The sequence below is a fragment of the Dasypus novemcinctus genome, chromosome 11 (genome assembly GCF_030445035.2).
Source record: "Dasypus novemcinctus isolate mDasNov1 chromosome 11, mDasNov1.1.hap2, whole genome shotgun sequence".
Classification (NCBI taxonomy): Eukaryota; Metazoa; Chordata; class Mammalia; order Cingulata; family Dasypodidae; genus Dasypus; species Dasypus novemcinctus.
The window spans coordinates 6,722,985-6,746,517 of NC_080683.1; the positions used below are offsets into that span (position 1 = coordinate 6,722,985).

At 43.3% G+C, this 23,533-nt stretch overlaps 3 protein-coding genes and 1 pseudogene across 10 annotated transcripts in view; 2 read left to right on the forward strand and 2 right to left on the reverse strand.

Annotated features, from left to right (window-relative positions):
- Positions 1-10,713, forward strand: part of BLTP3A (bridge-like lipid transfer protein family member 3A) — an 82,943-nt gene extending 72,230 nt beyond the window's left edge. For both annotated transcript variants that reach the window (XM_004462005.4, XM_058306597.1), the window contains exons 16-21: positions 1,300-1,454; positions 1,538-1,688; positions 4,707-4,969; positions 5,415-5,523; positions 5,651-5,757; positions 6,118-10,713. In XM_004462005.4, coding sequence (XP_004462062.3) covers positions 1,300-1,454; positions 1,538-1,688; positions 4,707-4,969; positions 5,415-5,523; positions 5,651-5,757; positions 6,118-6,243 — 911 coding nt within the window. In that variant the 3' untranslated portion in view covers positions 6,244-10,713. The remainder of the gene's footprint in view (positions 1-1,299; positions 1,455-1,537; positions 1,689-4,706; positions 4,970-5,414; positions 5,524-5,650; positions 5,758-6,117) is intronic.
- A 225-nt stretch (positions 10,714-10,938) lies between these two features.
- TAF11 (TATA-box binding protein associated factor 11) lies at positions 10,939-18,434 on the reverse strand. Its single transcript, XM_004462003.5, has 6 exons — positions 18,246-18,434; positions 17,064-17,729; positions 14,825-14,973; positions 12,783-12,870; positions 12,344-12,440; positions 10,939-11,597 (listed from the first exon to the last, which is right to left on the reverse strand). Exons 2-6 carry the CDS (start codon positions 17,232-17,234, stop codon positions 11,467-11,469), a joined length of 636 nt encoding a protein of 211 aa, XP_004462060.1. The 5' UTR covers positions 17,235-17,729; positions 18,246-18,434; the 3' UTR covers positions 10,939-11,466.
- Positions 18,435-18,555: 121 nt separating this feature from the next.
- Positions 18,556-23,533, forward strand: part of ANKS1A (ankyrin repeat and sterile alpha motif domain containing 1A) — a 244,802-nt gene continuing 239,824 nt past the window's right edge. For 3 of the 7 annotated variants that reach the window (XM_058306599.2, XM_058306598.2, XM_058306600.2), the window contains exon 1: positions 18,556-18,858. In XM_058306599.2, the coding sequence (XP_058162582.1) occupies positions 18,671-18,858 (188 nt within the window). In that variant the 5' untranslated portion in view covers positions 18,556-18,670. The remainder of the gene's footprint in view (positions 18,859-23,533) is intronic. The other 4 variants (XM_058306602.2, XM_058306601.2, XM_058306603.2 and 1 more) reach the window with 2 other exon arrangements.
- The window catches only part of LOC139440033 (embryonal Fyn-associated substrate pseudogene), a 70,996-nt pseudogene continuing 69,425 nt past the window's right edge, over positions 21,963-23,533 (reverse strand).

Genomic DNA, 23,533 nt, shown 5'->3' on the forward strand with positions numbered 1-23,533 from the left:
GAGTAACTTTTAAGGAATTAAATCAGTCACCTCTGGAAGTTGCACTTTTTTTGGACTTATTGAAAGAGAAACTATTAAATGGTCCCTTAGGAGTGTCTAAATGAAAAAATAAAATGAAGAAAAAAGAATGTATTATTTATTAAGCCAGGCGATGGGTACCCATGGTTTTTAAAAATATTATTTTTAACTTCTTATGGAAAATACAAATATATACAGAATCAAATAATGAACCCCCATATAACTTCACCTAACTTCAACTTTTCAACTCATGGCCATTCTTTTTTCATATACGTTCTTCCTCACTGCCCTTCCTCCCATATTATTATTATTATTTTTAAGATTTAAAAATTTTTTCTTCCCCTCCCCCGCCCCACTGTTTTTGCTGTCTGTATTCATTCGCTGTGTGATCTTCTGTATCTGTTTCTCCTTTTGTCTTTTCTTCTCATCTTTCTCCTCTAGGATTCACTGGGATTCGATCTTGGGGACCTCTGATATGGAGAGAGGTTCCCTGTCAATTGTGCTACCTCAGTTCCTGGTTTCTGCTACGCTTTCACCTTGACTCTCCCCTTCGTCTCTCTTTCATTGTGTCATCATCTTGCTGCTGCGTGACTCACTTGCGCGGGCACTGGCTCACCATGTGGGCACTTGACTTGCTGTGCGGGCACTTGGTTCGCTAGACGGGCACTGGCTCGCCGCGTGGGCACTGGCCCGCCGCGTATGCACTCGCGTGGGCACTGGCCCGCCGCGTATGCACTCGCGTGGGCACTGGCCCGCCGCGTATGCACTCGCGTGGGCACTGGCTCACCACACTGGTACTTGGCTCGCCATGCGGGCATTCGTGTGGGCCCTTGGCTCACCACGCGGGTGCTTGGCTCACTGTGTGGGCACTCGGCTCACTGCACGTGCACTTGGCTCGCTGCGCAGGCACACTTTTTCTTCTTCTTTTTCACCAGGAGGCCCCAGGGATCGAACCTGGGTCCTCCTATACCTTCCGTATTATTTTGAAGCCAATTCCAGACATCATACCATTTTTTTCATCATATTTTATGCATAAATATTTTCAGTGTGCATTTCAAAAAAGATACAGACTTTTAAAAAAATATGATCAAATCCCTTCATTACATTTAAAAAATTATTAAAGGTGATTCCTTACATTTATCAAATACCTAGATTTCAAATTTCCACTGGTCTCATAAATGTCATAAATGTTGTATTTTTTACAGTTGTCACTGTGTTTAGAAGTTGGATTTGAACAGAACTTTCTGACTTTCAAACCCTTTTATCAACTTTCTCATGCAGAATCTGGTTCAGGATGTCTCCCACCAGGATCTCTTCCAGACGTCTTGGATGGTGCTGGTGCTCAAGGGAGCCCTGTGGTGGATAATTATGGCCAGGGGTCACCAGAGGCCAACAGTTCGGTCTCGCCCAGTGGGGAAGACCTCAGTCTTCATCCGGTTAGTTCTTCTGCTTTCTTCTCTGCAGAGGGTAGGCTCTGGGCTGGAAGCTTGGGACTCAGCTCAGGGAGTCTCCTTTACAGGTCTCAGTTCTGGTCCTGAAGGTGAATGAGGTGTCGTTTGGGATTGAGGTACATGGCGAGGACCTGGCTGTGGCCCTGCAAGCAGAGGAGCTGGCCCTCCATCAGCTGGGCACCATGGGACTCTGGCAGTTCCTGCATGGACAGCACCCAGGTGAGCTGGTGGAATTTATCTGGTCCAGCCGTAGCTAAACTTGCTCTTGTCCCTGGGCTCTAAAGGCAGCTGTCCTGGTACCAAGCCCTTGGCCCTTCTCTCCGGCAACCATTAGGAAGAGAAGGAACTCCAGTGAGGTCTCCTTGTGGGGAGTTCCCCATAGCTCTTTCTGGGGCTTTGCTTTTACTAGCCATTCTTCATGTTTATTTCCTAGGCACTTCTTCTACTTAGATATGAGGACATTTTTGTTTTTGTGGCTGCTAACATATAATCTGGGCTTATATGCTTTGTTTAAAAAATTATTTTTTGAAATGTAGAATTAATGCTAATAATGCTTATAAAATGTATGTAAGCCAAGCGGACTTGGCCCAGTGGATAGGGCGTCTGTCTACCACATGGGAGGTCTGCGGTTCAAACCCCGGGCTTCCTTGACCCGTGTGGAGCTGCCCCACGCACAGCCCTGATGCGCATAAGGAGTGCCCTGCCACACAGGGGTGCCCCCCGTGTAGGGGAGCCCCACGTGCAAGGAGTGAGCCCCATAAGGAGAGCCACTCAGCGTGAAAGAAAGTGCATGGGGGCCGCATACACGGAGAGCTGATGCAGCAAGATGATGCAACAAAAGGAAACACAGATTCCCGTGCCACTAACAACAGAAGTGGACAAAAAGAACATGCAGCAAATGGACACAGAGAACAGACAACTGGGGCAGGGGGGCGAGAAGGGGAGAGAAATAAATAAATAAAATAAATCTTTAAAAAAAAATAAAAATAAAATGTATGTAAGATGTAAAAAATAATTCATGTACCTACTGTCTAGTTTAATAATTAAAAAAGTCCCATTTGAAGTCTTTGAGAGCCTCCATCCTGAGCCTTCCTCTGTTCCTTACCTGTCCGAGGTAATCACTGTCCTGAATTTTGTGTTTTCATTGCCTTGCTTTACTTTGTAACTTTTACACATATATTTGTGTCAGTGTATTATTTAGCCTTGCAGGTTTTAGAATTTATCTAAATAGAATCATAGTTTATATTCTTTTGTGACTTGCTTCTTTCCCTTAACATGATAGTCTTGAAATTCTTTTAAGTAGTTGAGTTGGCTATATTTTGTTTTCACTTCTATAAAATATTTTATTATATAAGTATGCTGTTTACTTTTTTAGGGAACTGCTTTAATGTGATATAATTTACATACTATAAAATGCACTCTTTTTTAAAAATACGCTTTATTTTTTTAAAAAGATACTTAGATTACATAAATGTTACATAAAAAATATAGGAGATTCCCATATGCCCCGCTCCCTGCCCTCCCACACTTTCCCACCTTAACAACATCCTTCATTAATGCGCTACATTTGTTACAATTGATGAACACATTTTGGAGCATTGTCACTGAGTGTGGATTATAGTTTACATTGTAGTTTACACTCTCTACTGCACAAAGTTGTAAGTTATGCACAAGTTTGTAATTTTGCAAGATATGTAATAATGACCTGTATCTTCATTGCAGTGTCATTCAGGACAATTCCCAAGTTCCAAAAATGTCCCATATCACACCTGTTTTCCCTCTCTCTGTCCTCAGCACCTCCAGGGGCCCCTGCCTGCACACCAGTGATAAAAGTTCTTCCATTGCAGGAATTACAAAGTCTATAGCAGAATATTTAATTGTTTAATTCAATAAGTTTTTTGTAAATTTATAGAGTTGTGTACCACAATCCAATTTTAGAACACTTACATCACCTCAAAAAAATCCCTTGTACCCATTACCACTGTTCCCTTTTCCAGTCTATTCCGAAAAGACATTTAGGTGGCTTCCAGTTTTTCCCATTTCAAATAGTGTTCCTGTGAACAGCCTTATACATGTCTCCTGGTACAAAGGCTCAAGAGTTTCCTCAAGGTTATATTCCTGAAGTTATAATTTCTAGTCCATTAGGGTAGGTATATGTATTAGTCAGTCAAAGGGGTGCTGATGCAAAATACCAGAAATTGCTTGTTTTTTTTAAAAAGGGTATTTATTTGGAGTAGGAGCCTACAGATTCCAGGCCATAAAGCATAAGTTACTTCCCTCACCAAAGTCTATTTTCATGTGTTGGAACAAGATGTCTGCTGATGTCTGCGAGGTTCAGGCTTCCTGGGTTCCTCCCTTCCAGGGTCTTGCTTCTTTCTGGGCTCAGGATTCCTCTCTTCCTGGGGCTGGCTTCTCTTTCCTCTGTGAGCTTACTTCCCAGGTCTCCAGCTTAAGGCTTCAGCATCAAACACCAGCATCAAAACTCCAACATCAAAAACCCTCAACTGTGTCCTTTGCCATGCCTTTTATCTGCGAGTCCCCACCCACCAAGGGACTCAATGCCCTAATCATAACTTAATCACACCCAGGTACAGACTAGATTACAAACATAATCTAATATCTATTTTTGGAATTCATAACCATACCAAACTGCTACAGTATAGTTTCAGTTTTACTAGATAAAGCCAAATTGTTTTCCAAAGTGGTTGTACCAATTTACAGTCTCATGAGTGTATAAGTCGTTGAATATTCTTGGCTATACTTCAGATTGTTCTCTATGGAGTTGTGGGGAGGTTGGCATAGATCCTGCTTGGCTCTGTCAGAGAGAAATAAAACCAAGACTTTTTTTTTTTTTTAAGAAAGAGACATTCAATTTAGCAGACTTGAGGGGTCCTTTGTTTTAAGAGCTTTCCTTTGGCCATTAACCCAGCACCTCAGATTTGTGGCAAGGCCAGCTTTTTATTGCTCCTTCATCTGCTTTACACCTTGAGAAGCATTAGAGCCAAGTGGCTAAGCCCATGGATTCCGCAGTCAGACTGCCTGGGTTCAGTTTGTAGCTTTGCTACTTACTAGTTATATAACTTTGGGCAAGTTATTCTCTGTGCCTTGATTCCTTCATATATAGAAATGATGATAATACTTTTGGCACAGGATTATTAATCATTATTAAGCATATGTAAATTTTTAGAACAGTCCTGGCATTTAATTAAGATTTTCCCTTCCATTTTCCTCTCAAAGACACATGTGTTGAGGAACCCTCAGCTTTGAAGCCTGGCCACATCCGGCCAGCAGTGGGCCTTCGTTTTGAGGTGGGCCCTGGAGCAGCTGTGCACTCTCCCCTGGCCATACAGAATGGCTTTCTGCACTTCTTGCTTCGTGACTGTGACCTAGAGCTCCTCACGTCAGTGCTCAACGGCCTGGGGCCCTTCTTGACGGATGAGGAGATCCCGGTGATAGTCCCCATGCAGATTGAGCTCTTGAACTCCAGAATCACCCTAAAGGTGAGGAACCTTTGTTTTTCCCTCGGACTTCAGTGGGGAAGGAATTCTAACAGTGGCAGCTGCTAACCTCTTCCGTTGTCACTAAAGCATGGTGAGGATCAAGTAAGGCAAAGCACATGCAGCATTCTTGGGCTTACAGTACTATGTAAATGCGGGCCGCTGTCTAAAGCCCTGGGTTCAAGTGGGGAGGCCTGGTCTCTAGCCCGAGCCCTGCCTTTGGCTTGCAGCATGACCACTTGCAAACCATTAGGCTCTCTCAGCCTCAGTTTCACTGGCTCTAGAATAGGAGAGACTCAGTTCTGCTGGTCATACTTTGGGAGACTATACGGAGAAATAGATTATGACCTAAGAGTGTGTCAAGTGGAACAGTAATGGGATGGCTTGTGTTATCTGAATTTCCCTGAGTGGGCTGGGGGCATCAGGCGGTGTCCTTCTCTTCCTGCAGGATGACATCCCTCCCATCTATCCACCGCCCCCTGGTCCTGTCCCCATCACTCTGGCCATGGAGCACATTGTTCTGACGCGGAGAGATGATGGTGTTTTCCACATTGGTGGTGAGTCTGTCTTGTCAGTCTTGGCTTCCCTGCCTCTTCTCTCCTGTGAGAGAATAGGGGACCACTTGGAACTGTCTAGGTGATAGCTGTAGTTTGAGACTTAGAACTTTTGCTTTTTTTCCCCCAGCTGCTGCTGAGGACAGACCACCAACAGAAGCACCTAAAAGTGAGAAGAGGCAGCCCCTCCGAGAACAGATGTATCTGGTGCCCACAGTGGAGGCTTTTGGACAACAAGTGAGGACCTAACTGAACCATGCGTTTCCCAGAAACCCCCTACGGGCTGTAATTGTGGAAGTAGTGAAACCCAAGGAAAACCCTGAGGGCTGCCAACAGCTTCTAGAAGTGCTAAGTAGGGGCTGCAGGTCAGAAGAGAAGTGGTTGCTGATCACTTATCCCATCTTTTCCCTGTAAATGATGAGCTCCGAGAGGGGACAGGCTCTTAGAAAAGATCTAGTTGGGCTTTCATGGTTATTGACCTAACTTGAGGATTTTTCTGCTTGAATTCTTCCTCCCTGATCCCCTTACTGGCTTATGTTGCAAGGTGGTGTTACCACATTCTCTTTATTAACTGTGAACTCCTCCTTATTCCCTCAGGTGAAACAACTGCCTGTCTTACAAAAGGAACTTACAGAAACCAAACAAGCATTGGCTAATGCCAACCAGGATAAAGAAAAACTTCTTCAGGAGATTAGAAAATATAACCCCTTCTTTGAGCTCTGACAGTAGCACCTCAGCTGTCTGTGCCAAGGAGAGAGGCGATCACCAGCATTAGCACCACCTAGGACAGAAGGCGCCGTCCAGTGTCAGCCGGCTAAGTCTGCCTGAGGACACCAGGGAGACTGGGAGTGCTGAGCTCACTCTTTGGGGGGTATACTTCCTATTAGCTGTTCTGTAAGTTGGATGGAGGGCAGGCAAAGTATGACCGCTTCCCAGGAAATTGAGGGCAGCTTTGTGTGTAGTTCAAGCATCACTCCTTGCCTATATCAAGCCTTTTGGTCCTCTGCACACTAGGTGGAATCTTCTGGGCACTGTAGGGCCATTTCACTTTTTGGTTTCATGGCACAGACATTTGCTTCCTCCACAACCTGTGTGAACAATGGAAAGTACCGACCTCAGTCACCCACAGAACCACCAAAGATATGTCCCAGAGCTTCCTGTAGCGGATCGGAACAGGCCGTGGCCTGAGCTTTGGCCATAGTAATGGAACAGAATAGGAAATAGCCCAGCACAGCAGGGAGCCAGAAGAGGCAGAGAAGTAGGCAACCTGGACCCTGTCTTTTTGGAAAGGGAATCAAGTTCATATAATCTGGGCTGATAATGCTGTCAGATGTTTTCACAGTTAAGCTTCCTTTCTGTTGTACGTTCGTCATTGTGATGCTGTGGTAGAAAGTAAACAGGAGAGAACAGTAGTATGATCTTTCCCCGATTTATTTGACATTTAAATCAAGAAAAACGATTCACTCAGCGCTAGATTGAAGTGCACACATGTCATGGTAGGGATCTGTGGGGTGCTTGATTCCACAAGCCCTCTTCTGCCCAGAGCCTGGCCTCTCCTTCACAGCTGCATCTCAGACATGAGTCCCTCTCCCCCTGGGTGCGTCTGCTTTCCCAGCACTGTGACTTTCTACCAGTGCTCTTCTCGGCACTTGAACTTATTTTAAACTTTATTATAAACATCTCAACCTGTTGCCTCTCACCCCCTTACTGTGGTTTCAAAAAAAAAAAAAATCATGCACTTTTGACTTAAGTAAAAACAAAACACAAAAAATAACCCTTTACCCTGGCTAGGTTTTGCTTTCTGTCCTATAAAATAGCATTTTTTCTACATAATTCTTCCCTAACCATCTACCTCCACCCACAGTGTCTGTGATGCACTTCAAGCCATGTGGATTAGACAGAAGTTCATTGCACACTCGCCTTGACTTGGCAGTGTCGTCCCATAGTGTTTTAGTGGGTTCAAACATGGGAAATCATGCTTGACTTGTATATCCTGGTTTTGTTCAGACTGTAAAGAGCTTTTGTCAAGGTTCTTCACTAAGGCAGTTTTTAAAACACCCATTACTATGGGATTGTGTGACTATTTTGTCATGTTTAGGAAACAATTTAGTGACTTAGAAATAAAGAAACATCTTTCTGGAAGAGAATGCTAATGGGAAGATTCCTAAAGCTTAATACTTGGTTCAAACGTATTTAAGATTTTTAAAAATGACCTGAAAGTCACTACTTCCAGGCAGTGGGAGGTCAAACAATTAGAGATTTAAAAAACAAAACAAAAACTACCGGATGATTGTAAGCATGGCTGGGAAACTAAGAAAAGTAATAGATGGGGTTCGGCATAGGAAGTATAAGGTAAGGTATTTATGGAAGAATCGTCAACTGATAAAGACAGTAAGCTCTGTTAGAACCCAGGAAAGGAACTTGTGCATTACTGAAGAGGGAAAAGGGGATCAATGTGCCGTGGTGGCCAAGAGCCCAGCGGCCTTCCAGGCATCATTATGAAGGGTGCTTGGGAGACAGCACAGAAAACGCCACCTCATACAAAACCATGGTTATGTCTTCATCAAAATATCTCTGCTTTTCTAGCAATCTTATTTATGAACCATATAGTGAAAAGGGGGAAAGGTCCAGAGAGGAGCAAGAATTGTTAGGGGCAGAAATATTTCCACATGAAGACACATCTTTAAAATGTGGACTACATTCTGGGAAGATAAAAGCTGAGGTTGAGTGTTTGGTCAAATATCCAGTCAAGAGCAAGGACATGTTCTGAAATACTAACTCTAGGGCTTTATCTCCTAATAGCCTTATTTAAAAGAAAGCACTTCTCTTAGTGAATCAGAGACTTGTGGAGTTCGTCATCCAAGTGGCACTGGTGGAAACTATACATGGGTGCAGAAGGTTTAAGAGGACTCTGTACAAGGCCTTCCAAAGAGCATTATAGGAAACTTAGGTGTATTTGGTGATACACAACTGAGAGGGTAACTGTCCTTCCACAACCCCTCCTTCCCTCCTCAGTGCTTCTTTCAAAGGCTGACTACTGAACTGAATGGACCACTGGTCCTTTCAAGTATGGCATTTGTAATGTGGGGTGGGATGTGGTGGGGAGATCCTATAACCTGAAAATAGGATAACCTCAGGCTCACCTGAATTGGTTTAAAGTCTCATTGATTCTATTTCCTTCCCCTCTTCCTTGCCCACCATATCCCTCCATGCAAAGAAAATGTCCAATAGGCATTGCTTGATGTTCCTAAAACTTAGGTTTGGTGGGAGGCAGTAGAAACAAACGCAGTGTGCACTAAGGATAACCCTTAACAGCCGGAGCTCAGTTTCATTTCTGGACTCTGGAGGAGTGGGTATCTCTTGTTTACGTGACAGTTGGAGTCCTAAACCTTTTTACTTCCCTTATGGAGCAGCTCTGGCGATAGTGTCTTGAAATCCTCCCCCAGGAAATGGCCTATGGGATTTTGGTAAAAATCATCTTGTATACCTTCACACTCCGGTTCATTGAGGGAAGACTTTTTCATAATGAAAAACTGTAAACTGGTTGGTAGTCCTCAGGGTAAGTGTAAAGGAAAATAATGGGAGGGAAAAATAGTGTTAGCTCCTTTGGAATGCTTATCGTTTCTGCCTCAGAGCCACAAGTCTCTGTGAACAAAAAATAACAATACCTCAAGAAAATATCCGGAGTGACAGCACTACTATCCCTCAAAGACTGCTGCATGCTACCATTTCAGCCGTGACACATTTACAACTACGTATTATCTGTGATTGTCCAGATTTCCTGTTTACATGGATATACCAGTGATATACTTCAGCGCGTATGAACTAGAATTTAAATTCTCTTTAGCCAGATCGCAGGGATGATTACCAATCTAAGTTCTGTTTTCAATGCACTGGAATAATAGTTTCTGTGACTTAAGACAAAAGGAATAAATTCAAGTGATGGCTGCTCTTTTTTTTTTTTTACTGTATATAGTCTGACCCTCATTTCACCATGAGTCTCAACTTTTATGCCCCCTTTTTCATGGTCCTGTAAGTAAGTTATGTGTATGTGTGTATGGAATATACAAGGGGGAGGTACTACTTTCCTGTAACCAATAACATAAATGCTTCCATTTAACTCATTGATAGTAGTTTCCTCTCAGGCTAATTCTGGGTTGTAGTGGAAAGAAGTACTGCCATAGTGACATGGGAACTTTCCATTCCAGATCTTTACACTAAAGTTTTTTTTTTTTTCCTTCATGTATTTACTACATGCCTCAACTTCTAAAATATTATAGTAAAATCACAAAACTATGGAAACAACTGAATTTTGTTGTATAAGCTAGTAGGATATTTGGTTATTGGAGAATTTAAAAGTTGTGTTGTTGCCTTGATTTACCATTGTCACAGTGTTTCAGAGAGAATATGGTGTGACTGCATTATCCTTTGAGGCTCTGGGACCTTCGCCTTGTTGCTTCCCCTACCTTTGCTGAAGTGGGAATATTCCCATTTACCTCTTCCAGCATGCACAGGGGAGCTAACGTGGAGAACCTCTACAACAGTGAGGCTTTTGGCCAGATTTAGGATGTGATATTCCTCTCATGTTTTTTGTAGTTTCAACCTGATTCAATTCTTCTACCTATAATAGGTATAGTTCCTACAGTTTAAAAAATTCCTGTTAGAACTGAGAGAATATATTTTATGTTGGTTTATTAGTTTTTGATCAAGAAGTAGCCTGAGTCTTAAAGCATTTCTCTGTGGAATGATCCACTGAAGTGTCTTCACCATTGGCTAAATGTATATGGAAAGCCATGAGTTTTGGTATATAAGATACTAAAGTGAGATCAGCCCACTTTCATGAGTCCAAGCTATTTCTTCCATTCTGGGTGTTAAAGAGAACTGGAATCTTTCCTAAAACAAGCTCAGTAAAACTTCAAAAGAGAAAAGCTTCAAAGCCCTTCTCCATATGACACTGAATGATAGAGAGGAAAGACTTGCTGGGGATTGCCAATTGTGTACAGTAGCCTTATTACTGCTAATCACTGTCAATAACAGATCAGTGTACTAGAGGAAAACAATGAGAATGTATCTGATGAACTGGAATCCTGGTCAGTATTGGGAAATTTTAATGTTGCCATATCTAATCAAACCAGGAGTATACTGGTTCTGTGAACCACCTGAAAAAAAGTAAATTAAACTTATTAAACAATATTGTCTGTGGTATATCTGTTTAGTGGAATCTGAAATATATGTGCTTTTACATTGTTTTAAATTGTGCTTTAAGTGCTCTTTTATGAGATAAAGTTTTAATGGTTCTAAGAGAAAATGGGAAGGGCGTAAAGTTGGACAGAAAAGCCAAACTCAGTTTTACTCTGCCAACAAAAAATGAACTCCTTTCCATTCCAACCAGATGGACAGAAAACAAGTATGCACATGGCAATTGGAAAATAGTTTAATGATCACTCACCAAAATCCACAGGAGAATCATAAATGTTTACAAGGACAAACTGTTCCACTACTGCTACCATCACTCTGCCCTTTATGGTAGAGTATCAATGCTAAGTCAAAAGTTTCTGGTCATTTAATCTACTTAAAACCAGACATAAAAGACAAACTAAGTCATAGCAACTTCTGGCTTCAATGTGAAACCATCAAAGCGCTCTTTGAAAACAGCTCCCTGTCCAGAGGATGCTCAAGGCCCAGGCACTTTCTTCTTCCAGCTAGCCAAAAAACAGCTAAATGTCTCACTGTGCCCTAAGAGGCCCCAATATTTAGTCAAGGCAAGTATGAAACAGGCGGCATACCTTCCTCTAAGTGTGAAGAATGTCAGAGTTTGGAAGAAGACATTAAAACCCTTAAGTCCTTGGTGGACTGAGATACTAAAGCACCAGTGCAGAAAGTCTCACGAGAGAGGACAGCTGAACCAGTACTTCTTCCTTCAGTAAGTCTTTTCTAGTCTTTGGCCTAGAAGAAGATGATTTTTTTGTGCTTTGAGTTGGGGATCTGCCCCTTGGACTTTACCCTGCGAACGGCCTCCCTCATGTGCTTGGGTTGTAGTGGAGGCACGTCTCCCCACTTCTCACACACGTCCAGTGCTGAGGAAAGGACAGAGAGAAAGTCTCGTTACCACACAAGAGCTGACTGATCCCATTCTCCCTTGGAGGCCTGTGGTTCTTACTAGCCCTTCTTATGCTTGCTAAAGATAGAAGGCATATTTTTCCCTTCTTAGGAGGATGCTAAAAAACTTAATATGTTTGCTTTACCATAATATCCCATGACAGCCTTTATCAAAGGCAACAGTTTAAAACACACTTCATGTTTAACAACAACAGAATGGAAGAAAGGAAGGCAGGAAGGGAGAGGAGGGGAGGGGAGAGAGGAAGGAGGGAAGGAAAGAAAGACGATTTCACTGGTCAGAGATCTGCAACGGGCAGGAGCCAGGCTTTTTACTTGGCAGGAGATGATACCCAGGGGTCGCAACACCAGGAACCACTCCTCCCCATATGCCAGTAAGCCCCAGGGATTGTTTTTCCTGTATCTTTGCTCAACTTTTGGCAGAGGAATGAGCAAGGTCCACTGGAGGAAAATACAAATGCTGCTTCTGTCACTCTGGGCTGAGGACAGGGTTCAGGGAGGGGTGGTTCCTAGATGCTTCCTTGCCCCTCAGTATCAAAACTTTCAAGGAATAATGGTCATGCTCTCCTGAATACAACCCTTCCCACTTGGTCAACTTCTAGTGCAAATGGAGGCTTCCACAGGAGCTTTAACGAGTCTCTTAATGTAAATATTCTTGAAAAAACACCACAGGTTCAATCCGGTATTTTCTACCAACAACACTCACCTTCTTCTACCACCTCCCCGACGAAGACCTTGGAAATACCAGACATAGCAATAACAACATTCTGAGACACAGAGGTGCCGGTGATGGACTGGATCAACTTGAAAGGAAGCAAAGACACTGTGGTTAAGACAGTCAAGGGTTGGCTTTGGCACATATTACCCATACAAAAGCTTTGCACCAAGTGTTTACTAAAGGGTGGAGGCTGAAATTGAGACTTCAAACAAGGGTTCAGGTATATAATGACCTCTAGGTTGAAACCCTATTCCTGGAATATAAGACTATTATTGATCGGATAACTCAGGGACAGGCTCTTTTCATTTCCCCACATAAATGATCACAACTTGCCTTGCACCTCACTTCAGAATGCCAATGGACATAGCTCTTGAAGCTAGTTCCTTCTGAGACAGGATGGAAATGAAGCGTGGTAGTCCATTCTTACCCTTTTAATGGCTGCCTTAGGGAAAGCTGACCGACGGTACATTTCATAACGGTTCAGCTGCTCCTCAGAAAAAGAAGAAACCAGGATTCTAAAGAAAATTCAGGTAATGAGGTTAGCTTATGAGAATGAATGTTTAAGATATATTGTTATGTGAATAAAAGCAAGTCTTAGACAATTAAAAAAAAAGAATAGGGGAGCAGATGCAGCTCAAGTGGTTGAGCGCTGCTTTCCATGTATGAGGTCCTGGGTTCAATCCCCAGTACCTCCTAAAAACAAAACAAACAAATGAAAAATCCAACTCTCACTGGGAGTGGATGTAACTCAGTGGTTGAGTGCCTGCTTCCCATGTACAAGGTTCTAGGTTCTATCCCCTGTACTTCCTAGGGAAAAAAAAGAACAAATAATAATGTTGGGTCACTGTATAATACTATACAGCCTATGTTTTCAGTATTAGACTCTCCATAATTCTACCATACTGCATTTCAGATTTTATACCATTTGATGGTAAAATTTAATATATAGATTTATATTCAAACCAGTAGTTTTCAAGATAAACAGTTTTAGGGGAAAGATATTTCCATAACATGGAAAAAGGGTTACTACTCTTAATTTTTAAAAAAATGAGCAAAGGGCATGATAAGGAAATTTTTAAAAATACCAGTGACCAATAAATATAGAGGGAAAAATATGGACTTTCACTATTAAGCAAAGAAATTAAAATTATAACTTGCAAGAAAACATTTTTAAGAATCAGATAGACAACTATTAAAAAAGAATGGTGGGAAGCGGACTTGGCCCAATGGATAGGGCTTCTGCCTACCACATGGGAGGTCCGCAGTTCAAACCCCAGTTTGACCCGTGTGGAGCTGGCCCATGCGCAGTGCTGATGCGCGCAAGGAGTGTGCCCTGTAAGGAGAGCCGCCCAGCATGAAAGAAAGTGCAGCCTGCCCAGGAATGGCACCGCACACACGGAGAGCTGACACAGCAAGATGACGCAACAGAAAGAAACACAGATTCCCGAGCCGCTGACAACAACAGAAGCGGACAAAGAACATGCAGCAAATAGACACAGAGAATAGACAACTGGGACGGGGGAAGGGGGGAAGGGGAGATAGGTAGGTAGGTAGGTAGGTAGGTAGGTAGGTAGATAGATAGATAGATAGATAGATAGATAGATTAGATAGATTGATAGATAGATAGATAGATAGATAGATAGATAGATAGATAGATAGATAGATAGATAGATAGATAGATAGATAAAAAGAAAATGTTCATACTGTTTGAACTAGCAATTGCACTCCTAGGATTTTATCTTAGGAAATGAATGGACAAGTATGCAAGGATTTGCCCAAAGATACTCAGCATAATATTTTCAAGAGAAAAAAACAAACAGGACAGCAACAGCCATTGGTTAAATGACGGTTCATCCACACAATGGAATAAAATGGAGTCATTAAAAATGATGATTTATGGGCATATTTATTGACAAAGTATTTTTATCTGTACCTACAAATCAAACACACACAAACAAATCTGAAAAGGAAAATACCCAATTATTATACATAAATATATACATTTCCAGGGTAAACTCTGGGTAGTGTGATTATGGGTAATTATTTTTTCCTTATTCTCTGAATTACTTCCAATGAGCCCATACTATTTTTACAATCAGAAAACTTAATAAAACTATTTCCATTTTGAAGAAAATTATGACCTAGATGCATAATTACTGGCATGGAAAACTTTTACCATATTTAATGTGGATAAAAAGAAGAGGTTATAAAACACTTTTGAAAAAAATTATATATGTGTATATAAAATATCTTGGAGAATATATATCAAAATGTTAATAGTGTTTATCTCTTGGTGGTAAGGGGATATTTTTTCTATTTACTTATATTTCTCTATATTGTAATACAATGTATTAATTGCTTTATTTTCCTTTAAGTTTAAAAAGAAAAAATAAAGACTAAGAAAAATTTATTAATTTTATGTGGTAAAGTTGGAGTCTTGAAAGGGAGAAAGATCAGAAAGTGACTTACTGCATCTTCTGAATCTCATCTTCATCAACTTTCTGCTTCTTCTCTTTCTTTTCTTTGGTATCAATTTTCAGTTTTTTGGCTGCAGGAGTAAGTAATGATGAGTCTTCCCTTTCAACTGGTGTTAAGTCTGAGGTATCCTGACTATTGAGCTGAGAAGATGAAAGAATCCCTATTAGATATTTGGCCTGCTTCCCAGGCTTGGGCAAGGTAAGAAGACATTGTCCTCATGACAACAACACAATGAATCCACTTTTTGAGTAGTTTTTTGGTTCCAGGCATTGGCTGTGCCAACAACTGTTAGGTACAGGATCATTTCTAAAGGAAGTTTATACCTATTACAAAAAGAAAACAAGCAAAATAATCTAGTTTTCCAGTTTAGCTATGATCATAGCTCCAGTATCTGTTTACGAGGGTAATGAAACACCAAGGATCAAAAAACCCACTCTCCTCCAGAATCCATTCTCCCCCTGGGCTCACTCTTCTAGACCCACTCTCTTGGCCTCATTCTATAGAAAGGTCAGCAAGGTCCTCTTCATCAGCCTGCTCTTCTGCCTCTAGATTGATAAATCTCTTTACTGATGATGACTCCACGTGGAAAGAGTATTAAAAAGGAGGACCCCTTCTCATTAAAGCAACTGTTTCTTGCCATTTGGAACATTTAAGTGAACTGCTCCCACATGTAGCCCCCTTTCTTCCTACTTATCAGTTCTGCTCTATCATGCAAATATTTATCCCCTTTACTAAACTGAAAACTTTTTTTTAAGGAGGTACGGAGATTGAACCCAGGCCCTTGTACATGGGAAGCAGGCGCTCAACCACTTGAGCTACATCTGCTCCCCTAGACTGTAAACTTTTTGAAGATACTTTCGTCTCATTATTTACATCCCTCTCCCCTAAGCATTTAACACACTATTACTCATACTAGATGTTCCGTAAATGTCTGTTTAGCTAAAAAAGAATCAAAATCAAAATGTTACCGTCTACTTTTGTCCTATATTCTTCTGGATTATTTTTTTCTGGTTTCTTAAATTGGGTGCTTATTTTCAGTATCTCTTGTTTGTCAATAAAAATAATTAAGGCTATGGTTTTTTCCCCCTAAATAAGCTTAATCCATTGGATTTGATATACATTGTTCTCTTTATTAATTTATTTAATCTAATAGCTATTTAGAAAACAGTTTAAAAGGTCCAAGTGGTTTTTTCATTTGGGGAGTTGGGCATAGGAAACGGGAAGCTTTTGTTTAACTCAGATTTATTGCATTGTACTAACAAAACGTGGTCTGTCATGCTTTCTTATTTTAAAAATTTATACTTTGTCTTCATTGTTTGGTACCTTGATCATTTTTAAAAAGTGTTTCAGAAGCATCAAAAAAAGAACTTGTTTCCTCTGTTGGGAACAAAGTTTTATATAATGTACTTTCTATTGGACCAAGCTAATTATTCAAATCTTGTTTTAAAGGCTTCTTCTCAAATTACTTTTGTCACATTTTTCTTTATATCTAAAAGTTATTATTTTATATGTTTTGATGCAACTTTGTCTTCTGTTTTCATGTAATCTCATGTGGACTCCATGATCTAAGTTTCTTCCAGCTCTAAACCTCAAAAGATTCTAGGTTTAGAATCATTAGGAAACAAATAAATGCTGAGATTCTGATCCCTTGGTTGAATCTTGACTAGGAAACACTGCTAAGCTCTCAGGTGACACAACTGATGGGTTTGGTGTTTTTATGCTCTCGAGACCCCTTGACATTAGCACCCAGGTCATATCCCAAAAAGGTAAGAACCCGACTAAACAAGTAACCGCCTTCAATGTCCCCCTTTAACAAATCCAATCTCATCTGCCACCTATATATAGAGACAAAAAATACGTTAACGCAACCTCTAAGAGGATCCATATTGCAGTGAAAGAGGTACTAGAGTCAATAGTGAAGGACCCTTGATTCTAGTTAGTACTGGTTCTTGTACTAAGTCCCATCGGATTCCAATTTCCTCACCAGGAAAACCAAGAGACTATTTAAAGTTATCTTAGAAATAGCTTAATTCCTAAGGGCAGGACTTAAAAATACTACACAGCTCCTTAGGCCTCTGGAAACGAACCAGCACTATTTTTTTCTCTCCCCGATTTCAGATCTAGAGGAGTCGTTGTGTATTCAAGTTCTCGTAGCTGGGGAGGAACCAAACAGGAAGCTGAAACCCAATTTCGGCGTACTGCTCCAGCCTCATCAACACGGCTTCCCTACCTCGCTGTCCTCTGTCCCGACTTCTTTCAAGTCCCCATCTCCGTTCCCGTCAGTTTCCTCCCGGATTACTTCTGTTTCGGTAGACCCCGAGCTCAAGGGAACCGCTGGCGTCTCATCCGACTCCCCTGTCTCTTCACTTTTGTGCGTGGGCGACTCGCGGGCATTTTCCATTACTAAGAGACGAAATCAAGCTGCTATCAGATGCCAGAGCTGGGGACCCGCTCAGCACGGCAGCCCACGAGTTTACTTCCTGTCGTCGCACCGAGATGACATCACCCCTACCGCTCCTCGAAGGGGTCATTTTGCAACGCGCGTAAAAGACCGGGGTTTCGTTTTTATTCTCCGATTTAGCGGTGATGGTGAGGAGAGGAAAATTTGGGGGTGCGGATCTTCTGCGACGAGAGAGCCAGCATTTGCGACAGATGTCTGTTTCCTTTTTTTTTCTAAAAATGCAAAGTCAGTTAAGTCCCTTCCTAACCGGCGTCCCTTAGAGGAAAGAAGTTGGGGTACAGGAGAAAACTCAGTTCCACTGTATGTCCGCGTCGTTGGACGCGGCTGTCTTCGTCTGTTAAATTTCTAGGAGGAACTCAACCTCTTACGTTTCAATTAAACGGAGACCTGTGTTTACATTGAATTGCCAGCATTTCCCGTCTATTCCACATGTACCTGAAAAACATAAACCCATCCATGTAACTTAAGCAGCATTCACCCAATCCATTTCTTAGTCCACAACTGGAGAGCGCCTACTTCGAATCAGAAGAGTTTTAGGTACCAGTGAAAATAGGCAGTTTCTACCCAATGATTTTTAATAACTTACCGGAATTCAAGTTCCGGGTGGGTTTCACAAACCTAACTTTTTATGTCAGTTTGTTTAATCTCCATCAAAAATACGAGGAAGCAAATGCTGCTGGTATGTGTATGTGTCTCCTCTGAATGTTTCACTCTAATGAGCCATTTCAGAGATTGAGAGGACGCAGAAGTCAAGATATATCCATCTTAAAATGTTCCTCTCTTCTCTCCTTCGAGCACATGGGAGAAAGCACCTTTTATTCATCTTTGTATCACTAGGACCCCATACCCATTAGTTATTTAATATATGTGTGCTGAAAGAATAAACTTGGAAATGTAAGTGCGCGTTACCATATTCCTCTCTTTGTTTCTACCACTGCCTGGACGAATTACCGTATTTCCTTTCCCGCGGGCTCCCAAAATCTTTGAAGAAAGAGGGCGCGTCGGGGGGCGCGTACAGGTGGGCCCTTTGGTCCCCTTCCACCTGGGCCGTGGGGAGCCACAGGGTGCTGTCCCCTGGACCTCCCAGGCCAGTCTCGGTACACTGAGGTCCCCGAGGTGCCTCCGCCGGGACACCTGCCCCCGCCCGCCGAGCCCCGCCCAGCTAGGTGGGCAAGGAGGCGGGGCGCGGGGGCGCGGTGACGCGTGACGCCGGATCCCGGAAGTGACGCGCGCGTGGGGAAGAGGCGGGGGGTGGAGGGGGGGTGGTGTCCCCGGCAGGTTTGGGGGGTGCGTTGCCCGGAGACGGAAAGTTTGGGAGCCAGCGCGGGCTCGGCGGTGGCCCCGGGGCGGGGGTCCAGGGGGCGGTGGCCCTGGGGATGGGGAAGGAACAGGAGCTGCTGGAGGCGGCCCGCACCGGGCACCTCCCGGCGGTGGAGAAGCTGCTGTCCGGGAAGCGGCTCTCCTCAGGCTTCGGGGGCAGCGGCGGCTCCGGGGGCGGTGGCGGCGGCGGCGGCGGCGGCAGCGGCCTCGGCTCCTCGAGCCACCCCCTCTCCAGTCTGCTCAGGTGAGTGCGCGCCCGGGCCGAGCCGCCTCGAGACCCCCTCTCCGCCGCGGGTCTCCTGGGACCCAGAGGGGTCCCGGCTCTTGAGACCCGACCGGGTGGGCTTGCGGGGTGCCCCGAGGCGCGGGTAGGCGGCCTGCGGGGCGGGGAGCCGGAGGGGGCGTGGGTCCGCGCGGCGCGGGGCTCTCCCCATCTCTGGTGCTGACCCGGCTGCGAAGAATGGTGGGAGTGCCCACGGTGGCGTCCTCGGCCGCATGGCACAGCTCGGCTTTACCCTCGCGTAGGGTGCCAGCTGCCGTATCTCACAGGCCACTTAAAAGCTCTAAATATAAGTAAATAATTAAATCTCCCTCACCTCCTGCAGAAACTTCCACGCCTTGTAGAATCTCGACTTCCCGGAGGAAATGCTGTCTAGTCCTTTCTCTTAGGAACTTGGAACCTTCCACCAGGCTCCGCAGGACCTGGCTTTCATTGTTTATAATTAAATTTGTCTCTGGATTTGTCACCTTCCAAGTGTTCTTCACTGAGCCCCTCTTGTGCTTGAAGCTGCAATTCTGGTTTCTCGTGCTGAACCTCTTTGGATTAGCCTGTTAAGTGGCATATGCAGGATTCTTCAGGAGGTTTATTCATTAAGAATCAATAGAAAGAGTTGCTGAGGGGTGCTTTCAACTTTTCTAAGGTCTGTTGCTCAAATAAAACACTTGGATCTGGAAGGGCTGAGGGGGGAAAGGTCTCCTCGGAGTGGCGTGCAGGAGGGATTTGAAGGTGCTTTGTCAGTATGAGTAAAATTTGTTGGTTCAGCAGTGCTTTCATAGCCTGTTTTCTTTTCCTTCCTTGTTCTTTTGAGGTTTTTAAGAAGTGGAAGTTCATTTAGAAATGGCTTTGTTAGCTTTTGTTCCCCATTAGTTTATGTAACTTCAGTTTGAGTAACCTTGGGCCAAAGAAGCCCAAGACTGTAATACCTGGTTAGGTATTAAGCACTGAGAATCCTCAAAGCAGGAGGATTTAAAAAACAAAGAAACAAAAAAAGCAGTGTAAGAGAAGAATTCTCCCTCAGAGTTTCTTTTGGGAACAAGTACTGTTGGTGGCTACCTACCCAGCCCATAGAATAATGCTGACACACTGTAGATACTCAATATTTGTTGAGTAAAAGCATCAATTGGAGGACAGTAAATTTCAAAATAAATTGATGGGGGTACTCTCTGTAATGGTTAGTAGTTCAGAGAAAGGAGAGATCGCTTTGGGATGAGAAGGGATCAGAGAAGGCTTCCGGGAGGAGGAGGACTTCAGCTGGCCTGGAAGGATGTTTGGATTTGAATAGGTGGAGTATGGTGAGAGCATTGCAGGTGGGCACACCATGAGCAGAAGCGCAGAAGTAGGAAAGAAAACTGATTTAATGCCAGTGGGGCACTAGGAGGAGGAGGCGGATGGGGTAAATAGAAATAATAACAGATGGGTACATACCCTTCCATCTTTGAGAGTGACTTAGTCTTTCTTGGGCTTGTATTCCCTTTGCCTAGGTCAGTGCCTGAGAACTCACAGGTGCTTAATAAATGTACACTGAATGCATGAATTGGGTTTTGTTTTGTTTTTTTAAAGATTTATTTATATTTATTTCTCTCCCCTTCTCCCCCTCCCCCCAGTTGTCTGCTGTCTGTGTCCATTTGCTGTGTGTTCTTCTGTGACCGCTTCCATCCTTATCAGCGGCACCAGGAATCTGTGTTTCTTTTTTTTGTTGTTGCATCATCTTGCTGTGTCAGCTCTCTGTGTGCGTGGCGCTGTTCCTGGGCAGGCTGCACTTTTTTCGCACTGGGCGGCTCTCCTTACGGGGCACACTCCTTGCGTGTGGGGCTCCCCTACGCGGGGGACACCCCTGCGTGGCAAGGGCACTCCTTGCCCACATCAGCACTGCGCGTGGGCCAGCTGCACACGGGTGAAAGAGGCCCGGGGTTTGAACCGCGGACCTCCCATGTGGTAGACGGACGCCCTAACCACTGGGCCAGGTCCGCTTCCCATGGATTGGGTTTTGAATCTTACATAGATTTCTTTGGTACTTTATAGTCCTCATGGCTGGGAGATGAAGGAAAGACTGTACAAGTTTGGAGGTGCCTCCACTTCTAATGAATGGAATGATGAAGCATTTGGATGTTTACCTGAGATACCTTTACTCCCAACAGTAACTGTCATTTATCTCCCACCTTCAAGTACAGGTCCAAGTTACTCTTTTTTTTTTTTTTTTTAAAGGAGTACTGGGAATTGAACATGGGAATTGAACATGCGAAGCAGGCACTCAACCACTGAACTATACCCACTCCAAGTTACTCTTAGTGCTCTTACCTCTGGGGTTGCTGAAATTTTGCTGAGGATGTAATTGCTATGTAGCTCAGCAAGACTAGGGAATCTCTGTTGAGCAATTTTTTTTTCTTAAGATTTTAAAATTTATCATTTTTTAAAAATGTATCCCCCCCGCCCCCAGATGATTCTCCTGTCTGTCTGCTCATTGTTTTCTTACCTTCTCTGGTAGGCACAAGGAACCAAACCTGCGACCTCCCACATGGGAGGCAAGTATCCAATGGCCTGAGCCACCTCCACTCTCCACAGGCTGCGGCATCTGCTGGCTTGTGGCACCTGCTCGTTTAGGCATCTGCTCGTTGGGGTGGTGTGGCTTTTGCTCATCTTCTTTAGGAGGCATTGGATCCGAACCCAGGACCTCCGATGTGATGGGCAGTCACCCACCTGGTTGAGCCATATCTGCTTCTCACAGATGTTTTTATTTTGGGCCTCATGCTAATGTGTCTAGTCTCTGTGATAAAGAGTGGATGAGTTTCTCTCCCCCTAAATAAGAGAGCTGACTCCTCCTGGCTTGCTTTTAGATGTTCAAAAGCCTAAGAGTTGACCTAGCTTCTCATTCCTGTGGCTCCTAGGAGTGGAGAGGATCTGCAGGCACTAGATGTGTCATTAATTGTGGCCGCCTCTATGAAAGATTTCCGAGCAAATGAGAGTATGCACTTAAATAATCCCTACATCAGTATGTCCTCCCTCTTAGATTTAGAAGGAGAAAAGGGTGGAGCCCCACTACCCTATCCTCCCACCTCAAGGACCCTGGGTTATTTCATCACAGCTGTGGAATCATAGCTGCAGATCTGACTTTTGTAGTAGCCGCCATCTCCCGTGCCAATAGTACTGCCACCTGCAACCTTACATTTGCCCAGCTGTTTGAGTGACCAAGTAAAACTGGCAGGCAGGAAATAGGGGTTATCATTGCAGAGGGTATAAATGTTTTAAACCTCATGTGTTTTTATGTCTATTTATTTATTTATGACAGCCCCCCACCTCCCTTTGACAAAGGCTTTGTGCTTCTTTTTTTTTAAAAGATTTCTCCCCACCCCCTTGTTGTTTGTACTTGCTGTGTCTGTTCATCTTTCTTGTTTCTCTTTTGGAGGCACCAGGAACTGAACCCTGGGCCTCTGATGTGGGAGGGAGGTACCACATAGCTTGAGCCACCTCCTTTCCTTGCTTTTTTGGGTCTCTCATTATGTTTTTCTTCTTGTGTCTCTTGTTGTATCATCTTGTTGCGTCAGCTTGCTGTGCCTGCCCATAGATAGCATCAGCTCACTGTCTTGCTTGTCTTTAGAAGTCACCAGAAACCTCTGCTCCCTGCTTTGTTGTGTCTCTCATTATGTTTGCTTTCTTGCATCCTTGTTGTGTCAGCTTACTGTGCCTGCCCTTAGCGCCAGCTTGATGTCTTCTTTCGAAGGCCCTGGGGAACTGAACCAGGGACCTCCCGTGTGGTAGGTGGGAGCTCACTTGCTTGAGCCACATCTGCTTCCCTTTGTGCTTATTCTTAAGCTACCAAATTTCCTTACCCTTCACCCCTCCTGTTTCTCATATACTACTTGGTCTTAGATCTTAACTTCCTAAAGCTCTCCTTAAAGACCCTAATGAATACGAGATCTGCCAAGCTTCTGCTTCTTTGGATCACATCATTTGTAGTATTGTAGCTCATCGACTCATGCTTTGGTTGCCCAGCTTTCAGTCTGCTGACTTCGCCTATCAGTATATTTACATGTAGTAATCCTCATCTACTGAGAATATACCCGAGTATCAGAAAGTCAGTTAAGAAGACTTCTACTAGAAGTTATGAAGTTCATGCCTTTTTGATGCTCACTTACCCATCACTTACTTTATACCAGGCCAATTACTAGTTGCTTTGCAAAATTTATCTCAGACCTGGCACATAGTAAGAAGTTGTTCTATCGAAATTAGTTTCTCCCTAATAAATGGGCTGTCTACTTACAGAGTTTATAGTAGTGCTATATGCCTGTGTGACAGATTGACAAAATAAGAGACTGAAAAGGCAATAAAAATTAGTATAGTTTGCCCCACCCTCCAGTAATTTGAAACCATTAATGTACTTGTCCATAGTCCCACATCTCTGGTTAGGTGCCCACGTGTCATTGTACTATAGTGCTATAATTAATGTTTATTATCTTAGCCTTCAAATAAAGGTTAAACCATGTTCAGTATAGCTTGTTAATGAAGATAGAAAAAATATAAGTGTATTCCAAAGTAACTCAAATATAATTTTGTTACTTGTAAGGACAAACAATAGGTTATCTAGAAAGAGTAGTAATCCAAAACATCTAGCCCTCCAAAGGTTCTGGATAGCATGGATTTT